The sequence below is a fragment of the Podarcis erhardii genome, assembly GCF_964252035.2.
Source record: "Podarcis erhardii genome assembly, chromosome: 6".
Lineage (NCBI taxonomy): Eukaryota > Metazoa > Chordata > Lepidosauria > Squamata > Lacertidae > Podarcis > Podarcis erhardii.
The window spans coordinates 32,225,781-32,251,448 of NC_138510.1; the positions used below are offsets into that span (position 1 = coordinate 32,225,781).

General features: G+C 41.0%; 1 protein-coding gene and 1 long non-coding RNA gene across 6 annotated transcripts in view; one reads left to right on the forward strand and one right to left on the reverse strand.

Moving 5' to 3' along the window:
* Positions 1–18,586, forward strand: part of UQCC1 (ubiquinol-cytochrome c reductase complex assembly factor 1) — a 40,623-nt gene extending 22,037 nt beyond the window's left edge. For all 5 annotated transcript variants that reach the window (XM_081864802.1, XM_081864803.1, XM_081864801.1 and 2 more), the window contains 4 exons: positions 337–445; positions 15,097–15,174; positions 15,993–16,106; positions 18,309–18,586. In XM_081864802.1, coding sequence (XP_081720928.1) covers positions 337–445; positions 15,097–15,174; positions 15,993–16,106; positions 18,309–18,443 — 436 coding nt within the window. In that variant the 3' untranslated portion in view covers positions 18,444–18,586. The remainder of the gene's footprint in view (positions 1–336; positions 446–15,096; positions 15,175–15,992; positions 16,107–18,308) is intronic.
* LOC309343394 overlaps positions 15,541–25,668 on the reverse strand; it is a 29,205-nt gene continuing 19,077 nt past the window's right edge. Inside the window, exon 4 of the long non-coding RNA XR_014157257.1 lies at positions 15,541–15,660. This is a non-coding gene — a long non-coding RNA (uncharacterized lncRNA). The remainder of the gene's footprint in view (positions 15,661–25,668) is intronic.

Consider the following 25,668-nt stretch of genomic DNA (forward strand, 5'->3'; position numbering starts at 1 on the left):
GGCTAAGTGTTACTTGAAAAAAACATTTGGTTCTTGTTCCATCAGTGAGAGCTTATGGTGCTTGGTCTCTGCCACTTTTGGATCCTCTTTTGTTGTTGTTGTTATTAATACAGGGAACATTTGACCAAAGTTTTATAGTAAAAAGAGGCATGTCCATGGTCCCACGAAGCTTACAGTCTACAGGATGGTGCTTATGTTGTTATCAGACACACTGCTGCTCTATATTCCTGGACCATGCACCAGCTGCATCTCCTTCTTTGTCTCCCCTTTGTACTTCTCGTACTCTTTTAAGTCAAGATTTCCAGAATCTAATGTGTTTCCCTTGCTATCCTCTAGGATGTGTTTAGTACGAATGAAGCAGGAAGGACGAACAGGAAAATACATGTGTCGCTATATAGTTCATTCTATGTGGGAAGATGTTGAACAACGTGGGAAGGTCATGGGAGTAAGTAGTCTTTGGCACAGATTCCTTTATCACATGACTCTCATGTTGTGTCAGTGTCAGGAAGCCAGTGCTTCAGAATTCAGATTGCCTTAGCCATGTGGTCCATCTAAAATTTTACTACAGTGGTGCCCCGCAAGATGAATGCCTCGCAAGATGGAAAACCCGCTAGACGAAAGGGTTTTCCGTTTTGGAGGCGCTTCGCAAAACGAATTTCCCTATGGACTTGCTTCGCAAGACGAAAATGTCTTGCGAGTTCCTGCGGGGTTTTCCCCCCCTTTTCCTAAGCCCTAAGCCGCTTATCAGCTGATCCGCTGATAAGCCGCTTATCAGCGGATCCGCTAAAAGCCGCTTAACCGCTAATAGTGCTAATCCGCTAACCTGTCAATGGACTTGCTTCGCAAGACGAAAAAACCGCTATACGAAGAGCCTCACGGAACGGATTAATTTCGTCTTGCAAGGCACCTCTGTATTTAATATATTTGGAAGAATGACTGAGCAGAAGAGTGAACAGATGATGTTTCCCATGATCTTTTCTCACGTGCAAGTACAGCTAGCCATCTTAAGCTAAATTTCATCTTAAGCTAAATTTAAATATCTCACACTGAGGTAACTTCAACAGCTAATATGTATTCATCCATGTGTTTTTGTTTTTGTTTATTGAATTTATATCCCACCTGCCTTACCTTCAAGGAGCTCAAGGTGGCATCCCCTCTCCATTTTATTTTCACCGCAGCCCTGTAGGTTGTTAGGTTCGGCTGAAATCCTTAGCATAGCTGTGTGAGATTAGCAGGCAACTCCTCAACCATTGGAGAGTAGGTAGGCAGACCTTAGCAAAATGAGGTATAAATGCTAGGTTTGACCAACTGGCCAGTGATTTCTTGTTACCAGCAATAATCTAATGATGGTGTCCAGTTATTGCACTGTGGATTGATTCTTTGCAAGTGTTCATCCTTGATGGGAAAAAATTGCATTCTGACTACTTATACAGAATGGACAGCAGTTGCTATGACTTCATGGGTTGCTGTAGAGAGGTGTTAGCCACTCTCTTAGACACTCCCATCATTCCGTACCTGAGAAAAAGTCAGCTTGCTGCTCCTAAGATGTACTCACAGTGGAGGTTTTTAAATCATCCTTCCAGCCTATAAAAGTGTGCCGCCTAATGCTGAGAACTAATTATAGTAAGGAGCAGTCAGAGCATTGGAAGGTCAATGATATACCATCAGCTGCCCAGAGAAACAAGCTAACAATTAGCTAATCAAGCAGTATTTATTTCAGAAAGTCAAATCCAATCAAATTATGCTTTCTGAAAATATGCTCGATTTGGTCAGTTTCACCAATGTGATTTAAAAGGCAAAGCCTATCATGTAATAAAGGGGAAGGCAAAAAGAAGAAGAAAAAGAAAAAACCCTCCTGGCATTGCCATGGGATATTTTTTATAAGGTATTCAGTTTTACTTTCTCAGTAGTAATTCTACCAACTCATAGTTAATGATGTGAAGGCCTGGAGGAAACACGGAAATATTTTTTCAAGAACTTTAAAATAACTTTCCAGTGGGAACATTGAAAATTTTGGGGAACACTATAAGGAGAAAACTTCTCATGCAATATTTTTTCCTCTTTGAATGAGTGATATGGTTTTTAAGAAAAGGATGTATAATACTGTTATTTTTATATCAGATAGTCTACAGTAGAGTGCCTTATTCCTGAGTAAACTGTAGGCATATATAGCACACAAATACCTTATGCATTTCTGAATCTAGAGAGCGCTGCCATCATGATGAAAAGACCATACATGGCCTAGCTTTCTTTTAATTGCTCCATGCTTCCTTCTGGCAATGTTTGATTTAGTTTTGAGATTCTAGAGCAATTATTCTCCATGGCTTCGAAATCTCTGGAAGTGTTGCATCTCTAAATGTAGCCAAGATTAAAGTTCAAAACATTGCTATTTCCTACCTGAGAAATAAAAATACTTGTACAAGAAAAAAATATTGCAAACCTATGGGTCATTGATGAGGAAGCTGAAGCCTTCCAGATGTTGTAGGATTCCAGCTTCCTTCCTTCCTGCTCATTGACCATTCTGCCTGGAGCTGAGGGGAGCTGGACTCCCAACAGCATTTGAAGACTCTCTGGTTCCACAGCCCTAATAGGCATGGGGATGTCTCATTTTGCAAACTATTATACCTGCTTTATTAATTAATTTAGAGGATCATTTAACTATAATGTGACTTTGTGTGGTTGAAACTACTGCAAGCTTTATTTCAGTTATGGGTTAGTAATAAAGAAGAAAATGGAGTGGTATTGAAAGACAGAGTGTAGATTGAATAACATTTGTAAAGCCCTAAGTTCTTGTCCTTTTTGTAGATAGATATCTGGCGCTGGCTTCTTAAGCTGTATATGAAGGCCAGAATAAAACTTGTGAAGTCACTGTTTGCTTTATACATATTTTTCTGAATTTTCACATACAGAAAAGTTCAATTATTATTAATTATATTAATTATATTAATATTACCTGAGAATTTTTGTTATCGTTAGCTTGTAAGGAAGTCTGATTCCATAGTTTTCTTGTTCTGCTGACCCAAACAATGATGTTCCTTAAAACAGAAGGACTCACTTTTATGTTAAGAATTCATGGCAGAGAAAGTAAACTAGCTCAAAGCAATGAGTGCTCATTCCAGAACAAAGATGATACCTTTCTAGGCCAAAAGGGGGATTTCAACCTATGAAACTTGTTTACTCAAAGTTAGAAGGGCTTTCGACTTTCATAATTTTGATTTGAGATCTATCCGTTTTGAGTTCTATACAAAAGTATAAATCGGTAATTTCATACTAACATAGTATATAGATATAGCAGTATAAGTAACAGGCACAAGGAAAGTCAGCTATACTTTTACAAAGAAACCCCATTTAGGGGAAAGCTTTATAAAGAAATTATAAAAAGGTCTGTAGTTAATTGAAATACTTTTGAAAGATAACTATGCTGAAGAAAATAAAACTTAGATAATATTTTGGCAAGGCAAGTGAAACATTGCTTTCATAGCTGGCAATGTGTAGAGAAAATGGATGTTAAAATTATATATTTCAGATCTGGTGGCTTTGTTTAGTTTTAGAACATGCCATCTGGTATTACAGATGTAAGGATATCATGGTTTGAACCAATGCAATCCATTGCATTTTCACTTCAAATTTATGCTTATCCCTGTTTTAAATGGTGTATTAATTCATAGACTAGTTGTTAAAATTGTTGCAATCTGAATCTCAGCTGCAAAGTTTTGGGACCCTTTAACCTGGGCTCCTTCAGCACTCTTGATTGTTGGCAAGAGTTGAGACCCAAAACTTGACACAGCTGTAAAAACAGAAAGAAAGCCTTTGGCCTCAGCAATTCTACTGGTGCAGGCAGATTTCATATATAAATTTTACTCTCCTGCCCCTAGAACTAATGAAGTCAGTTTCTTTTGGTGGTTATGCAGCCAGGTGTGTCCAGTTTTGTGGCTAACCAGTGTTCTTTACTTAATTTTTCCACTTGTGACTTTTCTACCAAACTTAAAAACAAGCATGAAAATTGGCTTGATGCAGTGATTCAAAGTATTACTAGTAACATTAGGCTCGATAAAAGATTTCCTTTTGATCCTGCTCTGCTCTTGTGTCTGTCTTGCATTTTATAGGCATGAACTGTCTAATCTGTCAGCTGCTCAGTAGTTTTCGTAGGTGAGAGCCAGGGACGGAACCTGAAAACACAAATTAATGTTCTACCGAAACAAATAAATAAATCTGCTAAGATGCTTCTAGAAAAAGAAAAACCCTGAATCATCTTTTCATTTTCAAAACATCTGAACTGGGGATGGGTGGGATTAAAATAAATGGTAGATGTTGGTATATGTCACTGAGTGAGTTATAGGCCTAGTTTGGATTGTCACATCTTTGCTTATTAAGCTGATATGTTCACATTGTAACTGAATATTCCGTCTTGTTCCAAAAGATTGTAAATACAGTTTCCCAGTTCAGACAAAATAGGAAACCATGTTTAATTAGAGTCTTCTTGGTTCAGTCTCTGTTTGCTGTGAAGGAGTTCTTGCATGGGCAAAAGGTTTTGTATATCTCAGCTTAACAAATGGAGAGATGTTCATTTGAATGCACTTATAGGCTACTCGCTGATGTAAATTTTTAACTAGGATTTTGGAAGTCTGCTATGCAATTGTGCATGCTCTGCACCCCCACCCCACCCTGTTTGATCCCCCCCCAAATCTATCAAGTGAGTCTCTTGAATTCACTGACCCCCATTAAGCTGATCCCCACAATGCTTCTGAACACATACGGAGAATCTAGGTGCATCTGTATATTGATGGCTATAGCATGCAATACCAAACTAGAGAGAAGTAGGAAGCACAGAATCCCACAACCTGTTCCTGATCCCTAAGCCCTAGTTATTTTTTATTTCTGCCCCAGTTCTTAGAAATGTTATCTTCTGCTTAAAATTTCAAAGCTCTCACTTTCTATACAGAAACTTAAAAACTGTGGAAAACATGACTTAAAATCACATCTGAAATAAGCATTCCTAATGGCAAACATCTTTCTAACAAAAACCTTGCCTTCAAGTTTGAGTGCTGCTCTTATCCCACAATGTACAAGACTTGTTTGTTCAGTGTAAAATCCTGATTTGTAGCTGAGCCTGTTTTAAAAGCTGTACAAGATGATAGGAGCAGGAAGAGGCCGTCCAGCCCAACATGCCAACCGCATTTTAATTTAACTTAATCCCACCTTCCTGCTTTCCCACCAGACCACTCAGGCCCCTCCTTTTCCAGAAACACATCTAAGTGTCTCTTGAATTCATTTATTGGCCCTGCACTGTGGAATACAATGAAGTCTTTGTTATGTTTTTAGGTAGAGCTATTTATACACAGTAGCCCCTATTCTATATTCAGTTACTCTGGAGTGGTTCAGATGAAGTTTACTGGGATTACTTCATATTACACCAGAGCGGCTAAAAGGAGAGTTTTGCCTGAAGTTCTGCAATTAATTGAAATAAAACTCATGCTTCTTTCTTTCTTTCTTTCTTTCTTTCTTTCTTTCTTTCTTCTCCCCCACCAGTACATTGAGGATTAATTTCTAGTAACACTAGACTATAATGGCACTAGAGGTTAGTATACAAATCACAGTCTTAATCTATTTCATAGATGCCACACTTCCAATTCAGAAGGATCTCTCCTGGTTACAAACAGATCCAATGATAGCAAGGAAAGGAATCACAGGACCAAACAATGTAACCCAGAACCACTTAATTGATAGTACTGTTGCTTTTCTCTGTATGAGCAAGAGAGTAAAAACTGCCTAATTCACATGTCACAGTAAGCCATTATTGCTGGCTTATCAGAAACAGGCAGTGTGCTAGTGCATGCTTTCCAGTTGTTCTCACTTGCTCACGCTAAGGGAGGAGCAAAACACCAGGAAGCCGCAATTAAGCTTGGCTTCCCATTACATCCAACCCAGGATCCTAGTTTGGAAGCTGAGCCCGGCTTCGGCTGGGGAGGGCGGGATATAAATAAATTTTTTTATTATTTATTATTATTATTATTATTGTTGCTCTCTACCATGTCATTTTTAAAAAGCTTGAAATTGCTGACTTCTTAAAGAGCAACAGACTAGGGTCCAGGGTTCGGACAGCATGCTGCATAGCAGTGAAATAGGAACAGTTGGGCAGCATGCAGGAACACATTGCTCATTTCTGGTAAACTATGATAAGCCAACAATCTTGACATATGGTGACAGGAAAACATGGTCACTGTGTTCCCTCATGTTTGATCCCAGTGAAAGACTAGACTAATGCACAGAAACAATGGGATAACGGTGACTTTAAACTCCAGCTAAATTTATGGAAACCCTTCCATGTGGTAAGTTAGCAATACATATCTGGAGAGTTTTCAGCCCTCGAAATAAAAGGAGGGTAAGTTTAACAAGGGAAACATTTGGACCCATGCAGTGAGTCACTGCATATGAACAACAGAGTGCATAAAAAACTTCTACGTAGTTTAATTTAAAATAGTGGCAGAGTGACTGCTTGTGTGAATTTGGCCATTTGTGGTGCTTGGAATGAACTAGTTCGGTTTAACCAAGTTCCCAAAATTCATTTTAAAATCTCAGAACTACATCTGAAAGCAGTTCCCATAATTTGCAGGTGAACTGAACACGAATTAAGTCCATTTTGGGGTAGAACTTTGAGGTGTGTCTCCCTCTCTCCATCATTAATATTTAGAAGGAATTTGAAAACATTCTTGTTTACCCAGGCATTTGGTGAATACTAAAGAATACTGTTTGCAACAACCCTGAGATCACTGGAAGGAATAATATTTATAACTGTAGCTGTTTTTAGAATGCTTTAACTGTTTTAGAATTCTTTTTTGAAATGTGGGTATGTTTGCCACCCTGAGTTTTCAGGAGGAGAGGTGAGGTATGGATTCAATAAACAAATCTTCACTATTGAAGATACAGTATTTGAGTTGTTCTCTCAACTTGACAAAGTATGGAAACTATTTCTCATTCGTTGGTTTTCTTCTTTGAGTTAGCCCCAAGATCTTACCTTATTCTTCATGCATTTAATAAAACCCTGGAGGGAAATCAGGATCACCCTAGCTGGCTCTGAGCTCTGCACATTTACTGTTCTTTCCCACAACCTTCAAACACTGTGTGAGAGATGAGAACAGGTCCTGCATACACAATTTTACAGATGTAGGGCCTTTATGAATGATGTGAAACCGTGTTCACATACCTGTTCTCACATTGTACCCAATACGTGGAGGTTGTGGGACAAACAGCCACAGTGCCACTTCTCTCAACATACAGCTTGAGGAGAGCTCATGTCTGTTATTCTTAGTCCCTCCTGGTCTGCATCCCAATGAAGGTGCATGTCTGGCACAGAAAACTAATCTAGTGTTAGATTTTGCATGTAAAAGGTAAAGGTAAAGGTCCCCTGGATGCAAAATGCTTCCACCAGTCTCTTCTATTCAGCCCAAACAGCCTTGGTTTTTTATTTTTTATACCAAAAATGCCAGTCAAAGCCCACAGATCTGCTCTCACTTCACTGCAGGTTTCTATTGGGTATATTTACTATGGGAATGGCAATTCCAACTCCAAAATTGCAGCTAATGAGCACATACAGGAGATAGTATACCAATCAAAGGGGGACTGTGAGAGTTGTAGGCTCATAGACTATATTCCAAACATCCACTTCTTACAGTTCTGTCTTTTGTGCTACTCTTCTCTTACTTGTGGTCAGAGGCTATAATGTTCATTAGGAGTGCCAATACATCTCAGTAAGTCAGTATAGCGAGGGTGGCTTATATAGATTTCTTGGAATTGCCTCCACCCAAAGCCACATATTTGTATGAAAGAGATTCCATGCTTCAAAAGGTCAGTTCCTAGTGGTGGGAAGATGGGCTGGTATAAACAGTAGTGGGTAGCTCATTGGTTACTGTGAAAGGGCTTTTCATTGGTAACTTGTCTATGAAAGGTCAAATAGAATTTACATCATTGAAAATTATGGGAAACTATGACAGAGGTATAGCCACATGAGAAGGTGCTCTGAGGTGATGTTCCACATACTGCTTCTGATCACCCTGGGTTCTCCTGATTTAGCATCAGGGTATCATGATTGAGCCCTCAGATTCATTTTTTCAGAAGTGCCATGACCCTCCCTCTTGTGAACTGTTGTAGAATCCTAGAATTGAAGAGTTGGAAGCGGCCAGCCCCCTGCAATGCAGGAATCTTCTTGCTCAACGCAGGGCTTGAACCCTCAACTCATGAGATTAAGAGTCTCATACAGTACTGAAGTTAAATCCTTCGAAGACAAAAGTCCTCTGGCTGGGACGGGACGATATGGGATTGAGGGGGCAACTCCCATCTCTTGCGGGGGTGCAATTAGTGCCAGCACCGTCCGTTAAGAGTTTGGGTGTAATTTTTGATACCTCCCTCTCTATGGAGGCGCAGATTACAGCTATAACAAAGGCGACATTTTTTCATCTCCGCCAAGCTAAGCAGTTGGCCCCTTATCTCTCTCGCCCTGACCTAGCCACTGTGATCCACGCGACGGTCACCTCCAGACTGAATTATTGTAACTCGCTCTACGTGGGGCTGCCCTTGAGACTGACCCAGAAACTCCAGCGGGTGCAGAATGCCGCGGCGAGACTCCTTATGGGGTCTTCGCTGCGAGATCACATTCATCTGGTACTATACCAGCTGCACTGGCTCCCGGTGGAGTACAGGATCAGGTTTAAGGTGCTGGTTTTAACCTTTAAAGCCCTATACGGCCTAGGACCCTCATACCTACGGGGCCGCCTCTCCTGGTATGCCCCACAGAGGAACCTACGGTCTGCAAATAAAAACATCCTGAAAGTCCCAGGCCTCAGAGAGGTTAGGCTGGCCTCAACTAGAGCCAGGGCTTTCTCGGCTGAGGCTCCAATCTGGTGGAACGCTCTGTCACAAGAGACTAGGGCCCTGCGGGACCTGACATCTTTCCGCAGGGCCTGCAAGACAGAGTTGTTCCACCAGGCCTTTGGTCAGGGCGCAGCCTGACTCCCTCCTCTGGCAACCTGCACAGAATTTTGCTTAACGGTTGCCATTAATTTGATTTTAATTAATTTTTATAATGAAATGTTTTTAGAATGTTGGATTATTTGATTGTTTGATTATTTGATTGTTGTTAGCCGCCCTGAGCCCGGCTTCGGCTGGGGAGGGTGGGATATAAATAAAATTTATTATTATTATTATTATTATTATTATTATTATTATTACTATTTATTATTGACTGAGCTATCCCAGAGAAGATCTTGCTCCTAGAGCTCAACCATACTGTCATTCAATGTTGATAGTACTCTTCTTGTACCTCCATCAATCTGCTGTCCATACGATGCTCTTCATATCTCTGCCTTTCCATACCCTCCCTTGTTGCTACTTCTTTTTCCTTTCTAAAGTTTCTTAACTCATTCATTCTTAAGGTCTCGCATTTCCCCAGTAATTCTCCAGTTGTGCTCTCAACTTCTTTTGACATCCAAATGTATTGTTTCGCTTGCTTGTGTGTGTGTGTGTGTGTGTGTCTGCATGTCTTTAATCCTCCCTTTCCTGACTGCACTGTTTCCCACTTTCTGTTACATATCATTAAATTACCTCCCAGCATCCATCCCACTACTTCTGTTGGTACATTTAAATTCCTAACATAGCTGCCCCTTCATTTATATAGCTAACCAAACTCCAAGATCTCACCACTCTTTTTCTGCAGGATGTGTTCTAGATAATAGATTTTCAGCTGATGGGTTGGGACCTGCTGCAATGTTATAGCCCTGTAGAGACCTAGAACAAGTATTACAAATATACAGCATTTGCCAAAATTTCTAATTCTGCTCTTCAGGTTTTGAAAATGGTTTTTGAATTTTAGGTTGAGATCTGAAATTTAGCCTGTGTTCTGATGCTTTTCATTTGTTAGCTTCTGAATTTCATTTTTGAAATAGACAGGCCAGCTTTACAAGAGAACAGGAAGGAGGCTGCTGTCCTTCCTTGTCCACTGAAAGTGGCCCAGGAATGAGCCAGCAGGAGGAGCTGAGTGTTTCTCAAGCTGCTGCAGGCCAGATGTTACAAGCCACTATTTGCCCACCTCTTGCTTATACGTATTTCATCCACACCATTAAATACCAGCAAATACAACATGACATAGAAATCTCAACTGTTAAATAAAACATTTGTCAGCAAATACCATGATGTACAGATAACGTATGGTAAATTATACAGCAGAGTATTTTAAGAGAGAGAAAGAGAGAACAAACTTGCAAATTGCAGCTGTATTCTGAACCACTTGAGCTCAATTATGTTATTGCTTAAGAAAAATAGCTGGGGAAGATGATCCTTCTCTCTGGGATTGTGGTGGTGGTATCAATCAGCTGCCTAAAAGTATATCATATCATTAAATGAGATCCAGATAACATGCAAAAGACTACATGTCAGTGTTATGTGCTAATCACTTATATCCCCCATCTATAAACTGAGGACATAAAGTAATTTAGCTATAACATCTTAAAGCAAAGCTTTAAGTAAGCAGTTAGTTCTGCAAGTGAATCAATGAAAGACAACCAATTTATCATAAATGTTATCTCATTTGTTTTCCCTGATAATGATGATATACTTTCCTAGCTTAGCCATGTGTACTCTTTTCTTACCTTCCCCTCAAAGATGTTATGAATTGTCACTCTGTGCTTCTCACTGCCAGTCCCATTCATTTAAATGGGATATTAAGCATGTGCTTAACTCTGTCACCGAACTCTGCAGTGGTTTAAGGTGCTTAAACTTGGCTAGATTGAACCACAAATGTGCAAGTTTGAGGCCTGTTAAGAAAGCCCAGCAAATAAAACGCAGTTGGTATTTTGGCACTGGCAATCTTTATTTTGTTGTGGCAATTTTTGCTACAAATTAAGAATCACATACAGTGGTACCTCAGGTTAAGTACTTAATTCATTCCGGAGGTCCGTACTTAACCTGAAACTGTTCTTAACCTGAAGCACCACTTTAGCTAATGGGGCCTCCTGCTGCCGCCACGCCGCTGGAGCACGATTTCTGTTCTCATCCTGAAGCAAAGTTCTTAACCTGAAGCACTATTTCTGAGTTAGTGGAGTCTGTAACCTGAAGCGTATGTAACCTGAGGTACCACTGTACCGCCAAAAGATGAACACAGCTAAAGAGCAGATGAACACTTTATCATAAAGGGTCCTTTGCACATAATTTTTTTCAACGGAATTGAACAAACATTTTGGAGATTTGCAGAAACTGTTGCATTGGTGGGACATACATTTTGCAACAAAGGTACAATGTGTTTACATAACATATAAACAAATGTTTAAAACTTAAGAATCCTCCAGGATTCTCAACATCTTACTGTGTAACTTTTTTGTGGTTCACTTTCCTTCTTTTCCTTTTAGTTGAGGGCAGAAGTAGGGCAGAGAAGTAATTTTTATTCACTTCAGAAAGGTTATAGTAATAAAGGAACTCTTGTTAACATCAGAGAGCATGGCAGCCAGGAGTTTTCACAGTCTGGCATTGTTTATTTTACCAGCAATTTGGAACCTTCTGCACTCTTAAAATATTGGCAAGAAAATATTTAACTGTTAACTGTTTTGTGGCAAGCATGAATATGATGCCTTGGGTAGAAGGAGCGCTTAAGGGGAGCTAAGCTTTATTTGATCTAGAAATCCCTCTACATTTGAGAGAGGAGGGGGAAATCCTGCAGTGTATATGACAATATTTCAAGGCTACATATGAAACTTTCACTTTTACAAATGCAATGTTCAAATATAACAAACGTTATGGGCAAACATTGTAATGTGACTAGAGATTGAAACGGTTAAGACAAATGTATGACACCAGAAGACATTAGGTGAAAACTTTGATAAAACACTGTACAGTGGTACCTTGGGTTAAGTACTTAATTCGTTCCGGAGGTCCGTACTTAACCTGAAACTGTTCTTAACCTGAAGCACCACTTTAGCTAATGGGGCCTCCCGCTGCTGCTGCGCCGCCGGAGCATGATTTCTGTTCTCATCCTGAAACAAAGTTCTTAACCCGAGGTACTATTTCTGGGTTAGCAGAGTCTGTAACCTGAAGTGTATGTAATCCAAGGTACCACTGTATTCAGTATCTTATGATATAGTTATATATTGGAGCATGAAATAACTTCTTTAACCTGAAGCGTATGTAACCTGAAGTGTATGTAACCCGAGGTACCACTGTATTCAGATGTATCAATAAACTATTATTTATTGTTACAGGAACAATCCATAACGGTCCTTGGGCTCCCAGGCTTCCCCCTCCCCCCCCCCTTCTTCTAGTACTACAACCATGAGGAAGCTATAGGAAACTTTTGTTTCTGTTTTTGATTAACAGCAGTTTAGCATTGCACCAGAACCCTACACTGTGGTTAAACTTCGCTATGGTGTATTAAAAGAAACCAGCTTCATAGCCCAAGGTTTGAAGGTGGCTTATTTCAATAAACCATAGTTAAAGTTAACTACACTTTGTTCACATTTAGTTGTAGAGGAAAAAGACAGTTAATACAGAGTGGAAGGAAAAGCTTCCAGTCTTCTTACAGCCGTGCCTGAGGAAGACAGTGGAGGGGAAAGCATGAGAGCTTGAGATCTTGCTATGCCTGAATGCAGCTAAGGTGTCCCTCTATATTGTCCTTGATAGATACCATACTGCTAAGAAACAAAAATAAATTTTAAATGAGTGCCATTGAAATCCTTAGGCTTAGAGACTGGGAATAGTTCTTAAGACCTGGAGCTCTACACATTTACCTAGGAGTAAGTCCAGGTGAATTAGTGGAACTTACTTCTGAGTGACTTGCTTAAAACTAAATGGCTTCTTTCAAAACTAAATAGATCTCAGTGGTCTTATATGCAGGTATACTCCAAAATTGCTATGAGATTCTTGAATATAACCTTTAATATATACCCTTTGGTGAAATTCTGAAGATTCCATACACCTAGTACAGTGATACCTCGGGTTAAGTACTTAATTCGTTCCAGAGGTCCGTTCTTAACCTGAAACTGTTCTTAACCTGAAGCACCACTTTAGCTAATGGGGCCTCCCACTGCCGCTGCGCTGCTGCTGCACGATTTCTGTTCTCATCCTGAAGCAAAGTTCTTAACCCGAGGTAATATTTCTGGGTTAGTGGAGTCTGTAACCTGAAGCGTATGTAACCGGAAGCGTCTGTAACCTGAAGTACCACTGTATTTGTTGTTCATCGCTCCTAAGAATCCTTGTCTATTTTGAACCAAAGCAGGTACTGGAGTCCAAGGTCTGTTTTTTGACAAAGTGTGAAGGAGCTTAAATTTACAGGAGAAATCCAGTGGCTATTAGCAGCATTAGCATTGAGTAGCAGTTTAAACTTTTCTAGTGCCCTTGACACTTGAGACAAGCTTGTAGTCAGTGAAGTCATTTCTATTGAAAGCCAGGTGTTGAGAATTGCCAGTGCTGGGAAGACGGGATTGAGAAAAGAATGTTTCTAAAGAACCCTTCTTTAAGTTTATTTACTTATTTTAATGAGATGGTGTTTCTCTAGTATTAACCAGTTTCCTCCAAATACTACGATAGCCCTCTTAAAAAATGTGATGTTATCAAGGATACTGCCCCCCCTCCAATGTAAGAGTCATATTTTTATTTATTGCCATGTTTATTTAGCTTTGTTATCTCCTTATTAATCTCTTTCTTAAAGCTGCTGCTTTTTGCTTTTATATAGTGAGCTGCTCCCCTAGGGATACAAAGTCCAGGACCTGTCCCTGTAATGGTGCTGTTTATTTTCTTTGCCCCCTTGCAATTGCCTGCTGTAACATTTGTAGTATGTGTTAAGTAATCCTTAAGGTAACATTTTTATTATGTCATAAAAAGTGCATGGCAAATATATTATAACTCATGGAATTTGTTTGTTTTAAAAATGGAAGGATAATTTATTGAGTGTGTTACATGAGAGCTGCTCCCCCTTATTAGAGTATAGAAATGCTGCTTATTTAGGAGTATGTTCTATTGAGAAAAGCCATGGTCTCTGACATGCCTAGAAAGTACAAGCCTGGTTGGCTAAAAGTGACATCATAGTTTATGTACTCAATAAAAATTTAATTAAGTCATTACAGAGGTTGCAGTCATCATTTAACCCTGTGATTTCTTCTATTTAGCGCTTTTTTCATTAAACATTCAGTAATAGCCAGTGACCAAATCTTGATGGCCTATAAAATATATGCATGAATTTTCATAGTTTATATAAATGGAAAAATATGAGTAACTGACATAAAAGAACTTTTTCCTTGTGGTTCCACTGTATGCGTGTATTATAAAAATAATGTTATGAAGGATAACAGTTTAATGGAGGACTATATATAAGCCATAGGTTTGATAGTATGACATGAACTAATTAGCTGTTGGAGGGGGAAATTATTACAAGGCAGTAACCGCAGGGCTATATGCATATTAATAGGGCTTTGATGACATCATTGATGAAGCAGTACTGGTTTCTTTTATCAAAGTGTTGAGATTTGTGTATGGTGTTATTCATAGCTTTCTTTTGTGTGTCAGATTCAGCAACTGATGGTCCAGCATGATCTTTGGGGGCTAGACATTCAAATTCTGCTCGGTCTCCCTTTTACTTATAGTAAAAGGTGGCCCAACAGTAATCTGCTGCCCCTTCAAACATTGCTGGATTCCATCTCTTGTCAGGCCCAGCCATCATAACCAATAGTCAGCAATGGTGGGAGTTGTAGCCTAGCAAAATCAGGACCACCACAGGTATCCCACCCTGTCAATGTTGAGTTCTCCAAGTGGCTTCATGTAGTTTACTTGCCATATTAGGAGCCATATTTGGAAGATACTCTTCCTGCCTTAGTTTTGTTTAGTAGTATATTGCCCATGCATTGCAAATACATGCAGAATGTGGTGCTGAACATGCACCTTCCTCCTTCCTTATGTATTCCAAGGCTCTTCTGTGAAATTCGTTTATCCAGACATGTTTCCACCAAACCCTGGCCAACAAGGGTGCTTGTTCTGTTCTATCTAGATGTGGGTTGGATAAGCAAGAAACTGCTCACTTCTGATTTCCCCAGTACTACTATTGACTGCTGTTTTATTTTTCAGATTGATTCTGTTGCCCTGAAAACGAGTATGAGAAGCATGACAGAAAATTTCTATGCAGCTATTTTTGGATATGATGAGGTAATACTAATGTATGCAGACAAGATAAATGGCAGGCGCATATTACGCACTACAAAAAAGATGCATTATTTCTGTGCTGAATATACTGTGTTTTCCAAACCATAGAGATTATTCCAATGGAAGTGTGTTTGTGCATACTTGCTTGTCTTGGCTAATTTGTTCTGCTTCTGCTAATGATGCTCATTGACTAAAGCTAGGGAGTGCGATGAGGTCATAAGGGAGCTGTCTTTTGCCCATATCGTGCTGCATGTTAGTGGGGAATGTGTTGTTCATAGGTAGCATGAATCTGGGTAAAGATTTTGTGCCTCATGCAGACTTTTGTACAACTTGTTTAATTTTTTTTTTGAAATATAGAGTATCAGCACCTGATCCCTGAGGCTACTGAATCTGCTTCTCAGAACTGTGCTCAAGTTTTCATTGGTTTCATCACTATATCTGCTGCTTGTTTTTCCTCTGCTAATAAGTTCTCTGATGCTTTGTCTTCTCCTACCAATAAAGGAAGGCAATGTACACACCATAAAAAAGCAGTAATAGTAGTAGTATTCATATGCCACTTACAAGCCAAAACGGCTTCCGATCTGTTTACAAGTATAAAATCAATTATAAAATATCTACACACAATTAAACTACACAATAAAAAGCTAGTTTAAAAGCATAACATTTAAACTGTTATTATTTGAAAGTTTGAAGCTGTATTCGTACATTGCTACACTTTAGAGTCTAGAGGGAATGTCCAGCTAAATAGCCATTTGTAAGGTCAAACCACTTCCTATTTAGTGTTTACATTTTCCTAATTTGCTGTTTTTCTTTCGTTTTAGGGAATTTTATCAGATGATCATGTGCTTGCAGCAGCCATCTGGAGAAATCTGTTCAACAAGCATTGTGAAGACCCAAGGCAGCTGGAAATAATGGTGGAATATATACGCAAGCAGGTGGGCAACTATTTATAATGTGGATGTTCTCACTACACTTAAAACAATATGCATGCTTGGTGTACTTGCAACTGTGGAATAATGGCCTTTCTTCACACACACACCCAAATTCCTTAACCATTGTTAAGCCTTTGAAATCTGCTTCAAACACTAGTTTACAGGCACTTATTTTCAAACATGGTTATGGGCAGCATTGACACAATCCTTAACCAGGGGAAAGCATGTAGAAATACCTTATTTTCCCATGTATAACACGACCCATGTATAAGACGACCCCTACTTAAGGGAGCCCAAAAGATAGAAATCATTATTTTAAAGTTGTTCAGTTTTGGGGGAAATCACCCCAAAAGCTGTTGAGCTTTTTTTGATCCACCGCACCTCGGAACAGCCTTGTTTCTCCAGTCAGATCACCCAGTACTTATTGTATAAATCTGTGTATAAGATGACCTCCAATTTTTGACTAAAGGGATATTGTCTTGTACACAGAAAAATACGGTACATAGTTCCAATTCCTTAACTGTGGTTAAGGGATCAAGTTTTTGTCAACCTACATAGGCTCATGTAAGGGCAATTATAAAACAAACAAAGATTCAAAGCCATATGGAAATTGTCCAGTCACACCTAGCAATAATTTTACCATCCTACTAACCATATATTTCAGTACCCTAATACCCAGTAGAAATGCTTTTCTAAATGTAAAGCGTTTTTGCAGGGGTGGGGGGTTGCAAACATCATTAAACCAAAATGAGATATATTCATTTTAATGAGATAGTTAGAGTTTTTGCTTTGTAGAAAGAAAAACCACCCATAGAAGCAAAAAGGAAATGGCATTTGAATGATCCCTACCACTATAAATGAAAACTGATACATAAAGAATAAGATCTGTGGTTTTGGTTACTCTAGATGCCAATCACTTGCACACAGGCAATTGGCATAATGGTTAGAGTGTAGGACCTGGACCAAGAAGGCATATTGGAGAAATCACAATCATCATTATCATTTTATTTGTATGCCGCCTTTCCATAGTTAAAACAATGCTCAAGGCGGATTACAACATGACAAGATTTACATAATTACCAACATAACAAAAGTCATAAACAATAAATAGAACACATCAAAAGTACACAACCAAATGGAAAACAATTTCCACATAAATCATAAAATCTAAAACTAAGAATACAATATTAATATCAATCACAATTTTAAAATGATATAGATAAAAAATAATAGCAATTAAAAAAAACCAAAAACAACAGAGGCCTCTCTGCCCAGCAGCAGCAATAGTCCTTTATGGAGCCTCAAACTAGGTGGAGAGAAGCAGGTCAGTCCTTAGACTTCTGATCATCATTAGACTTCGAATCCTCGCGATGGGGTGAGCTCCCGTTGCTCTGTCCCAACTCCTGTCAACCTAGCAGTTCGAAAGCATGCTAGTGCAAGTACCTATATAGGTAGCGCTGCAGCGGGAAGGTAAACGGCATTTCTGTGTGCTCTGGTTTCCATCACAGTGTCCTGTTGCACCAGAAGTTTAGTCATGCTGGTCACATGACCTAGAAAGCTGTCTGGACAAATGCTGACTCCCTTGGCCTGAAGACTGAAGAGCGCCGCACCCCATTGTCGCATTTGACTGAACTTAACTGTCCAGGGGTCCTTTACCTTTTACCTTTACCTATTTATCTTACAAATGTCTGGTTTACTTACTAACACCTGGTGGCGCTGTGGTCTAAACCACTGAGCCTAGGGCTTGCCGATCGGAAGGTCAGCGGTTCAAATCCCCACAACAATGGGGTGGGTTCCCGTTGCTTGGTCCCAGCTCCTGCCAACCTAGCAGTTCAAAAGCTCATCAAAGTGCAAGTAGATAAATAGGTACCGCTCCGGCGGGAAGGTAAACGGCGTTTCCATGTGCCGCTCTGGTTTTGCCAGAAGCGGCTTAGTCATGCTGGCCACATGACCCAGAAAAACTGCCTGTGGACAAACATCGGCTCCCTTGGCTTGTAAAGTGAGATCAGCGCCGCAACCCCCGAGTCGTTCGCGACTGGACTTAACTGTCAGGGGTCCTTTACCTTTTTTTTATCCTGAAATACCATGAGATCCCAAATTCCCTCTCTTTACTTCCTTAGTGGTTGCACAGGTAGACTTCTGATGAGTGGTATCATATTTAGAATCTCTCTTGGGTGACTTGCATTATTTTGTTGTGATTGTCAGGTGCAGCACCTGGATGCTATTCCTGGAGAAGACCTGCTGCTGTCTGGTGAAGTGACCTGGCGCCCCCTTGTGGAAACAAATGCTCAAAGCATCGTGAAACCTGCTTTACCCACGTATAATGATGAAGGACTCTGAAATCTTCATCACCCTGCTTGAAAACGTTTGCTGCTGACTGTGTTTAATTCTATATGTGGAACAATTCCTGGAAGTGAGACTTGATTTATAATGTGGGGATTTCCAGGAAAGAAAGGAATAAATGCTGTATTTGCTGTTTGAAAGAGTGATTAGAACTCCTCTTTTTGTAATTATTTTCACCTTAGAAATATTAACATGCTACTTTTATAGTATTATATCTGTGGTTAAATGCTGCTAGTTCATTTCAGGAATCCCTCTCAGTTCCATTATCTGGCTGTTCCAACACACAGGTTCTTGAATGGAGCTTCCTTTTCTTGAGAGCAAAATAGTTTACCAAAGTGACAGGCAATATGCTTTTCATCTAGTAAGAGGGGATCAGCTGTCTAAACATACCATAATTCTGTCTTCCATAAAACTCGTAAGCACAAGCATGGATGTGAAAGATGTTCTTCGGTACAAGTATTGTGCGTCTTGGGACAAATGAGAAACTAGAATTCCAAAGCTTGAAAAAATGCGGAAGTTTTTGAAAGGATTGCCTGCCCTTTCCCAACTAAGGTTAGTATGACGCTGATCCAAATAGTGAGGGACAGTTTCCTTCCTTGCCTCTGTAATAGTTTTTATGACCCAATAGATGGAAGAGTTTTTGTTTCTTTTTTAAATGACCCCATGGGAGGCAGAGAGCCAAACTAGGCATGATAGTAATGTGCAGGTTTTAAAAAATGCAGAACATCGGCTGGCATTAATTGGGAATTTCTTTCCACTGAATGTTCCATTTGCATTTGAGAAATTTACCTGAGGATTACAGCATGGGAGGAAGGTGTTACATTTCTCCTCCATGCCTGATGCAATCTTGATTATTGTCAGCCCCACCCTAGCTGATGCTATTTGCATTTTTTAAAGCTGCACATTATGCTTGTCATGTCAGGCTGGTTTGGGCCTGAGACTTGTGACTAAAAAACACTTCAGGGTTCCATGTCTCCACACTCTGTTCTGAAGGTTTTTGCAGTATGAGCAACATTTCCTATTCATGGGTTTGTTTTGCTCACCTCTTTATAAAATAGTGGCTCAAGATCCTACGTGACTAACAAGAGTTCATTCGCTTCAAAACAGCCCTTGTATGTGCTGCATTAAGGTTAGCGCATTATTCCATTCTGGAGGCACAACCTATTTTGTTTCTCTTATGGTACAACATGTAACCCGAGAAACAATTCTCATGTTTTTCCTTACCATGTAATGCCTTTGCTGAAAACCTGGAGAATAGTTCTCCACACACATTTTAAAATTTGGTCCAAATAAATGTACTGAAAACAATATAGAAATAAGTCTTTCATTTTGTGCAGCATGCGCATTCACAGAAGTTGGCTTTTGATGCTTAACCAGGTCCATGCATGTGTCTGTGCTCTTCCTCATACCTTCCAAAGGGCTGTCAAGTTTAATCCTCTTGGGGAGACTCAAATATGACCCCCAGCACACAAACCTGCTCTTCAGTGGGTGCATCCAGGCAAGCAGTCTTATGGCAAGCAGTATTTGCTACTGGCAGATAATTATGTGATGGGGTGGACTAGAAAATGCATTATTTAGTGCTATTATTCCTGGGGAGGTGGTTGCATGAAAGAAGCTTGTACTTCTTTTAAGTAAAGGCAGACGTCTTTCAATGACTGGCTTTCATAGAAGTTTCACCTTAGCTGCCTTCCTGGTAATTGTCCTGCTCCTCTCCTCATTCATTATTGTAGGGATGGGGAACCTTCAACCCTCCCAGCAACCCCAGCCAGCATTGCCCAATATCAGGGATGATGGGAGTCTAACAACATTTGTCACAGGTTACCAACCCAATCCCTGTATTTTTTTTGAAAAAGTGTTGTATTAAATCTGTTGCACCTGTGTACCTATTAATGGAAATTAGCTTCTTTTAAAAGCTTGCAACACCACTATCCCTTGCTGAGACACACTGAATCGACTCTGTTGGAGGAGGGGGGGTGTCTGAGTACACTGGTAACTCTACAAATTCAATGTGTTAGGGGGAAACTGAAAACCAAAGCCCCAACTCCAAGCTCGGGAAGCAGGCATGCATGGGAGATGTGTGCAAATTAGTATGAAGACAAGAACGAACAAAACTACAATGAAATGAAGTACAACAAGCTGGCTGCTCTGAATGTACCCTTAGGCCTCTGCTCCAGCAACAGCTACCAATTTTCTTTGTACAAAAAAAAGTCAATTTGTTATTTTTTTCCCCAAAGCAAACTTCCTCAGTTTAACTTGTTATAAAATGAGTCATATAAAGAAACTTTATATGTGTGAGGTATATTCCACTTCTGTGAAAACATTACAAACCAAACATTTTTTTCTCAGTTTATTTAAGATGCTTTTGTTGCAAACTGAGCTAAGGAGAGAAAACCTCTTATGTGTGAAGTATTATGCAGTGTGTGTGAGAGAGATAATAACACCTTGTAATTCATTACAGCTGTGTTGTATTTACATAAAAGAAGGCTTAGCTGTGTAGGAATTTGCTGATTAATTTATTTTTAATGGGAGTGAAGTATACCTAGGACCAAAATAAACTTTACTGTGTGTATCTTGCTGCTCCTGGAATAGATGGAAAAAGTAATGGTAGATATTTTGGCACAAAGCTACATACATTAATTCATATTCAAAATACTCACTTAAACATTAACCCCCACTCCTGAACCCAGGACTGTCTTGTCATCCGGCAATGCCATGGGAGCACAATACTGCCAGCCAACCTTAGTGGAGGCCTGGGATGTACAAAGTTGTCATGCATCAGATACACAGTTTACAGTCTAGAATTGTTGAAGTCTTACTTCTAAGCCATGGGACCATGTGGAGCCCAGGGGACCCTGACCTCAGCATATTTAAATACTATTGGTTTTGTTATTGGCTACTCAAATATTGGCACCTCTCTTAGTGAATTGAGTGTCAAGTTCTAGATCCATATTAATATTCTATGGCCCCAGAAAATGCCACATGGCGGTTGAGCTGCAAATGGAGGCAAAAAAGAAATGAACCATGACAGTGTTATCTTGGCTGTCAGTGTACAGTTGCAGTCAACAGAGGAAGGTAAGATACTGGTGACGTGGACTGGTTGTATACAGATGAGTGGCAGGAAGAACCAGCTGGGGAAAGACCAAGGGAAGAAGGCTTAGAGCCTGGGGAATGGTGGTGGGACAATGATGAGTGGTCAGAGGGAGACTAATGGGAAGACGAGGGGTTGGAAGCTGAAGAGGTAACAGGGCTTAGTGAGCAGGGAGGGTCTGTGGCAGAGAGAAGTCTAGAATCAGAGGCAGAGGCTGAAGTGGGAAGAGGGAGGCCAAGAGGCAAAGATGAGCCAGGCTGGTGAAGAGTCATGGGTGTCTCCCCCTCCTGCTGCGACAAGCTCCCCTCTTTTCTCCCAGAACCAGAAGAGGCCTGAAAAGGGCAGAGGAAAGGTTGGCTGCCTGCAGGCAGAGTCTCTGGTTGCTTGGGGAAATCCCTTGAGAGGAGACTTAAGACGGCTGTGAGGAGGTGGGGACTTTTAGTCTCAGCAACTAATTTTCATCAATTTACTCCATAAATTTTCATGGAGCAAGAGCTCTGGGAATGCCTGCTCTGCTCATTATTCCTGACACTCAACCAAGTCTGTAGAGATCATGTATTTGCTAACAACAACAATTTATATGTTGCCCATCTGACAGTTGCCCCAGCCAAAAAAGAGTTAACTCCAACTTTGAACAGTGTGATTACTCATTGGTAGAATCCTGTGACAATTGGGTTGCAAGAAACACTGCACAGATTGTTAATTTGTCTCACATATTTACAGTGGGCCCAACACAGCACACAATCCGACAGTGAGCCATCTAATATTTGGAACCCTACAGCTACCAATAATTTCGGGGTTGACAGGGATAGGACTTTCAGCCATCAAATGCCTGAGTAAACTGAAATGCTTCACAATTCTTCCTAAAGTTAATAACGAGGGAAATTGATAGATCTCACTAAGGAAGACATTCTACAAATGGGGAGCCGCCACCAAAAAGGCCCTCTCACAGGTAATCACCAACAGGGTCTCCCCTGCTAAGTATAGGAGCCAAGATGGCTGGTGTTGGGTCCCAAGCCATTTAGGGCTTTATCTGCTCATACCTTGAATTGGGCACGGTAGCTCATTGGTAGTCAGTGCACTGCTCTGAAGACAATGGTCCCATTGGGCTGTCCCAACCTGGCAGCCACATTCTGCACTAGCTGAAACCTCCATACTGTCTTCAAGGGTAGCACCATGTAGAGCACATTACAGTAGTCCAGGTTGGAGGTCACCAAAGCCTGGACCACTGAAGCCAGGCTATCACAATCCAGGGCTGGCCATAGCTGATGAACCAACCTAAGCTGAGCTAGCACCCCTAGCCACAGAAGCCACTTGAGACTCCTGTGACAGGTTGGAATCCAGAAGTACCGTATTTTTCGCTCTATAGGACGCACTTTTTCCCCTTCAAAAATGAAGGGGAAATGTGTGTGCATCCTATGGAGCGAAGACGCCATAGCCCCGCGACCCTCTCCCGGCTGGAGAGGTGATGCGCGGCTATGGCTGGAGCCTCTATAGCCGCGCGTCACCTCTCCAGCCAGGAGAGCGCGCGCGGGGCTAAAGAAGCCATAGCCCCACGACCCTCTCCTAGCTGGAGAGGTGATGCGCGGCTATGGCAGGATCCTCTTTAGCTGGACGCCACCGCTCCAGCTGGGAGAGCGCGTGAGGGGCTAAAGAAGCCATAGCCCCATGACCCTCTCCCAGCTGGAGAGGTGACGCGCGACTATGGCAGCAGCCTCTCCACTGCGCCTTTCCGCTGCTCCCTGACCTGCTCTTTGGGGCTGGTGATGGGCTTCCCCCGCCAGCCCCAAAGAGCAGGTCGAAAGGAACCTGAAACCTGGAGAGTGAGAGGGGTCAGTGCACACCGAGCCCTCTCGCTCTCCAGGCTTCCAAGGTAGCCGCCTGAACGGCACCTTGTTTTAGAGCGGGAAAACAAGAGGGGGGAAATTCTCCCCCTCTCTGCGCAGCGCCTCCTGCTGCTTCACTGAAGGCGCGCTGGGCAGAGAGGGGGAGAATTTTTTTTTCTTGTTCTCCCCCCTCTAAAACAAGGTGCATCCTATTGTCCGGTGCGTCCTATGGTGCGAAAAATACGGTAGTCATGGACTACAAACCTGTTCTTTCAGGGGGAGTGCAGTGCCTAAGTCCCAGACCCACAGACCACCTTCTTGTCAGGATTCAGCCTCAGTTTATTGACCCCCATCCAGCCATCACAGCCTCTGCTGGTTGTGATGGAATGGGGAGAGGAGAGAGAGAACTGCATGTCATCAGAATATTGATGGCACCAGGCTCCAAATCCCTGGGTGACAGTTCTCAACATTTTCATATACATAATGGACATAATGTACCCTTGCAGGACCCCACAGCTCAAAAGCCATGGGGCCAAGCAACAGTAGGCAGCAACTCAGCAGGTAGGAGTAAAACCACTTTAATGTAGTGCTTCCAGTTTCCACCTCCCTGAGTCCCTCCAGGTCACCATGGTCAATAATGTCAAAAGGTTCCTGAGCGGTCAAGAAGGATCACAGTCCCCTTTTTCTCCCAAGAAAGGTCATCAGTCAGGGTGACCAAGGCTGCATTGGTGGCAAAATCAGGCCTGAAAGTTGAATATATCTAGATAACTTATTTTCTCCAGGTGTACCTGCAGCTGTCAGCTACCACCCACTGGATCCAGAAGGGAATATTAGAGACAGGCTAGATCCAGGGAGGACCACACTTTTGAGGCAAATGCATGTTATCCTCCTCCCTTACCCAGAGTGCTTTAGCAGAAGGCTCTGATGGCCTGGACAGGGGTTTTGGGTTGAAAAGGCTGGGCCCTTCACAACCAAGTGGGGGATTTGAACTTTAGTCTTTCCAGCTTGAGTCCAACACATTGAGTGCAGGTGGTTCTGCAACACCTGGGGGCAAATCCTAGCATAGTCATGAATTTCCTTAGATATCTAGATAAGGCTCTATGATTTAATCTCATTAGAATAGAGGAAGAGGTTCACTGTGAAGGCATGTAAAATGGAGATCATGAAACAGTTGGCACATTAAGAGCGCTATATGCATCATACCTCCTCCTGTGCAAACAACTGCAATCTATAATTGAAAGGTGTCTGTTGCAACATGTCTTTGAAGCAAGCCTGTTCCATTTCCTACAGCAGTCAGTAGACAGTACATTCAACTGTGCTCCCATGTCTGTTCACTTTAGACGAATGTTTCCTTTTAGGTTTAGGGTTCCGATATGTGAATATGTAGTTATGTTTTTCCTCAAACGTTTATTGTTATTTAGAAGATTTCTATCCCACTGTTTGGCTACAAAAATGTTTTCTCTTGTGATAAAATAGCCTCAAAGCTTCCTGGAACGGGACTTGGTTGGGGGGAAAGTTGATGTCGCAATTACTACCGAGAAGGTAGTTGAAAAATAAATAGTCACTGCATGCTTGCCAAGATGACAGGCAGAAACTAATTTCACACAGCAGCACTTTTCAAAATGAATCAGAGGGTGTGACTGAGTTTTTGTTTAGAAAGTTCCAGTAGAAAGGGCTTTATCATAACCGGAAACTATATCAATAGATTAATTTCTTTTGGCATTTTTTGTACTTTTAATTTAATGGTGCTGTACAGTCTTTCTGTGCATGGTTTCAACAACCCTGCAAAGTAGGCTATTGTAGGGATTTGATATAGGTCCAACATTAGAAAAGACATCCCATGGAGTTAGCCACCATGTACTTCTTCCTAATTTTTAATCACAGAATTTTTATCACATAGAATCATAGGGACCCCAAGGGTCATCTAGTCCAAACCCCTACAATGCAGGAATCATAGCTAAACTTGGTCAAGACCACCCCAAGAGTATCACTGCAGAGCAGTGACTGCAGGGCAGTAGATAATACTGCCTATTATTTCTAATTACTATTATTATCCTTATTAATACTGTTTTCGAATGTGCCACCAGGGCTGTAACTATACACACCCAGATGTTTGCAAAAATCTCTAACAACAATATGTTGTGAGCAGTGCGTGTCTCCTTCACGGCTGGGACTCTCTTCCTCTCATTAGGGATTCTGCAATATTTTAATATTGCAACTCACAACTGCATGCATATCTATTTATCTAGCATCAATTCAATGGGGAAGCTCCAAGCTGCTACATTGGTGTATGCTTGCTTGCTTGCTT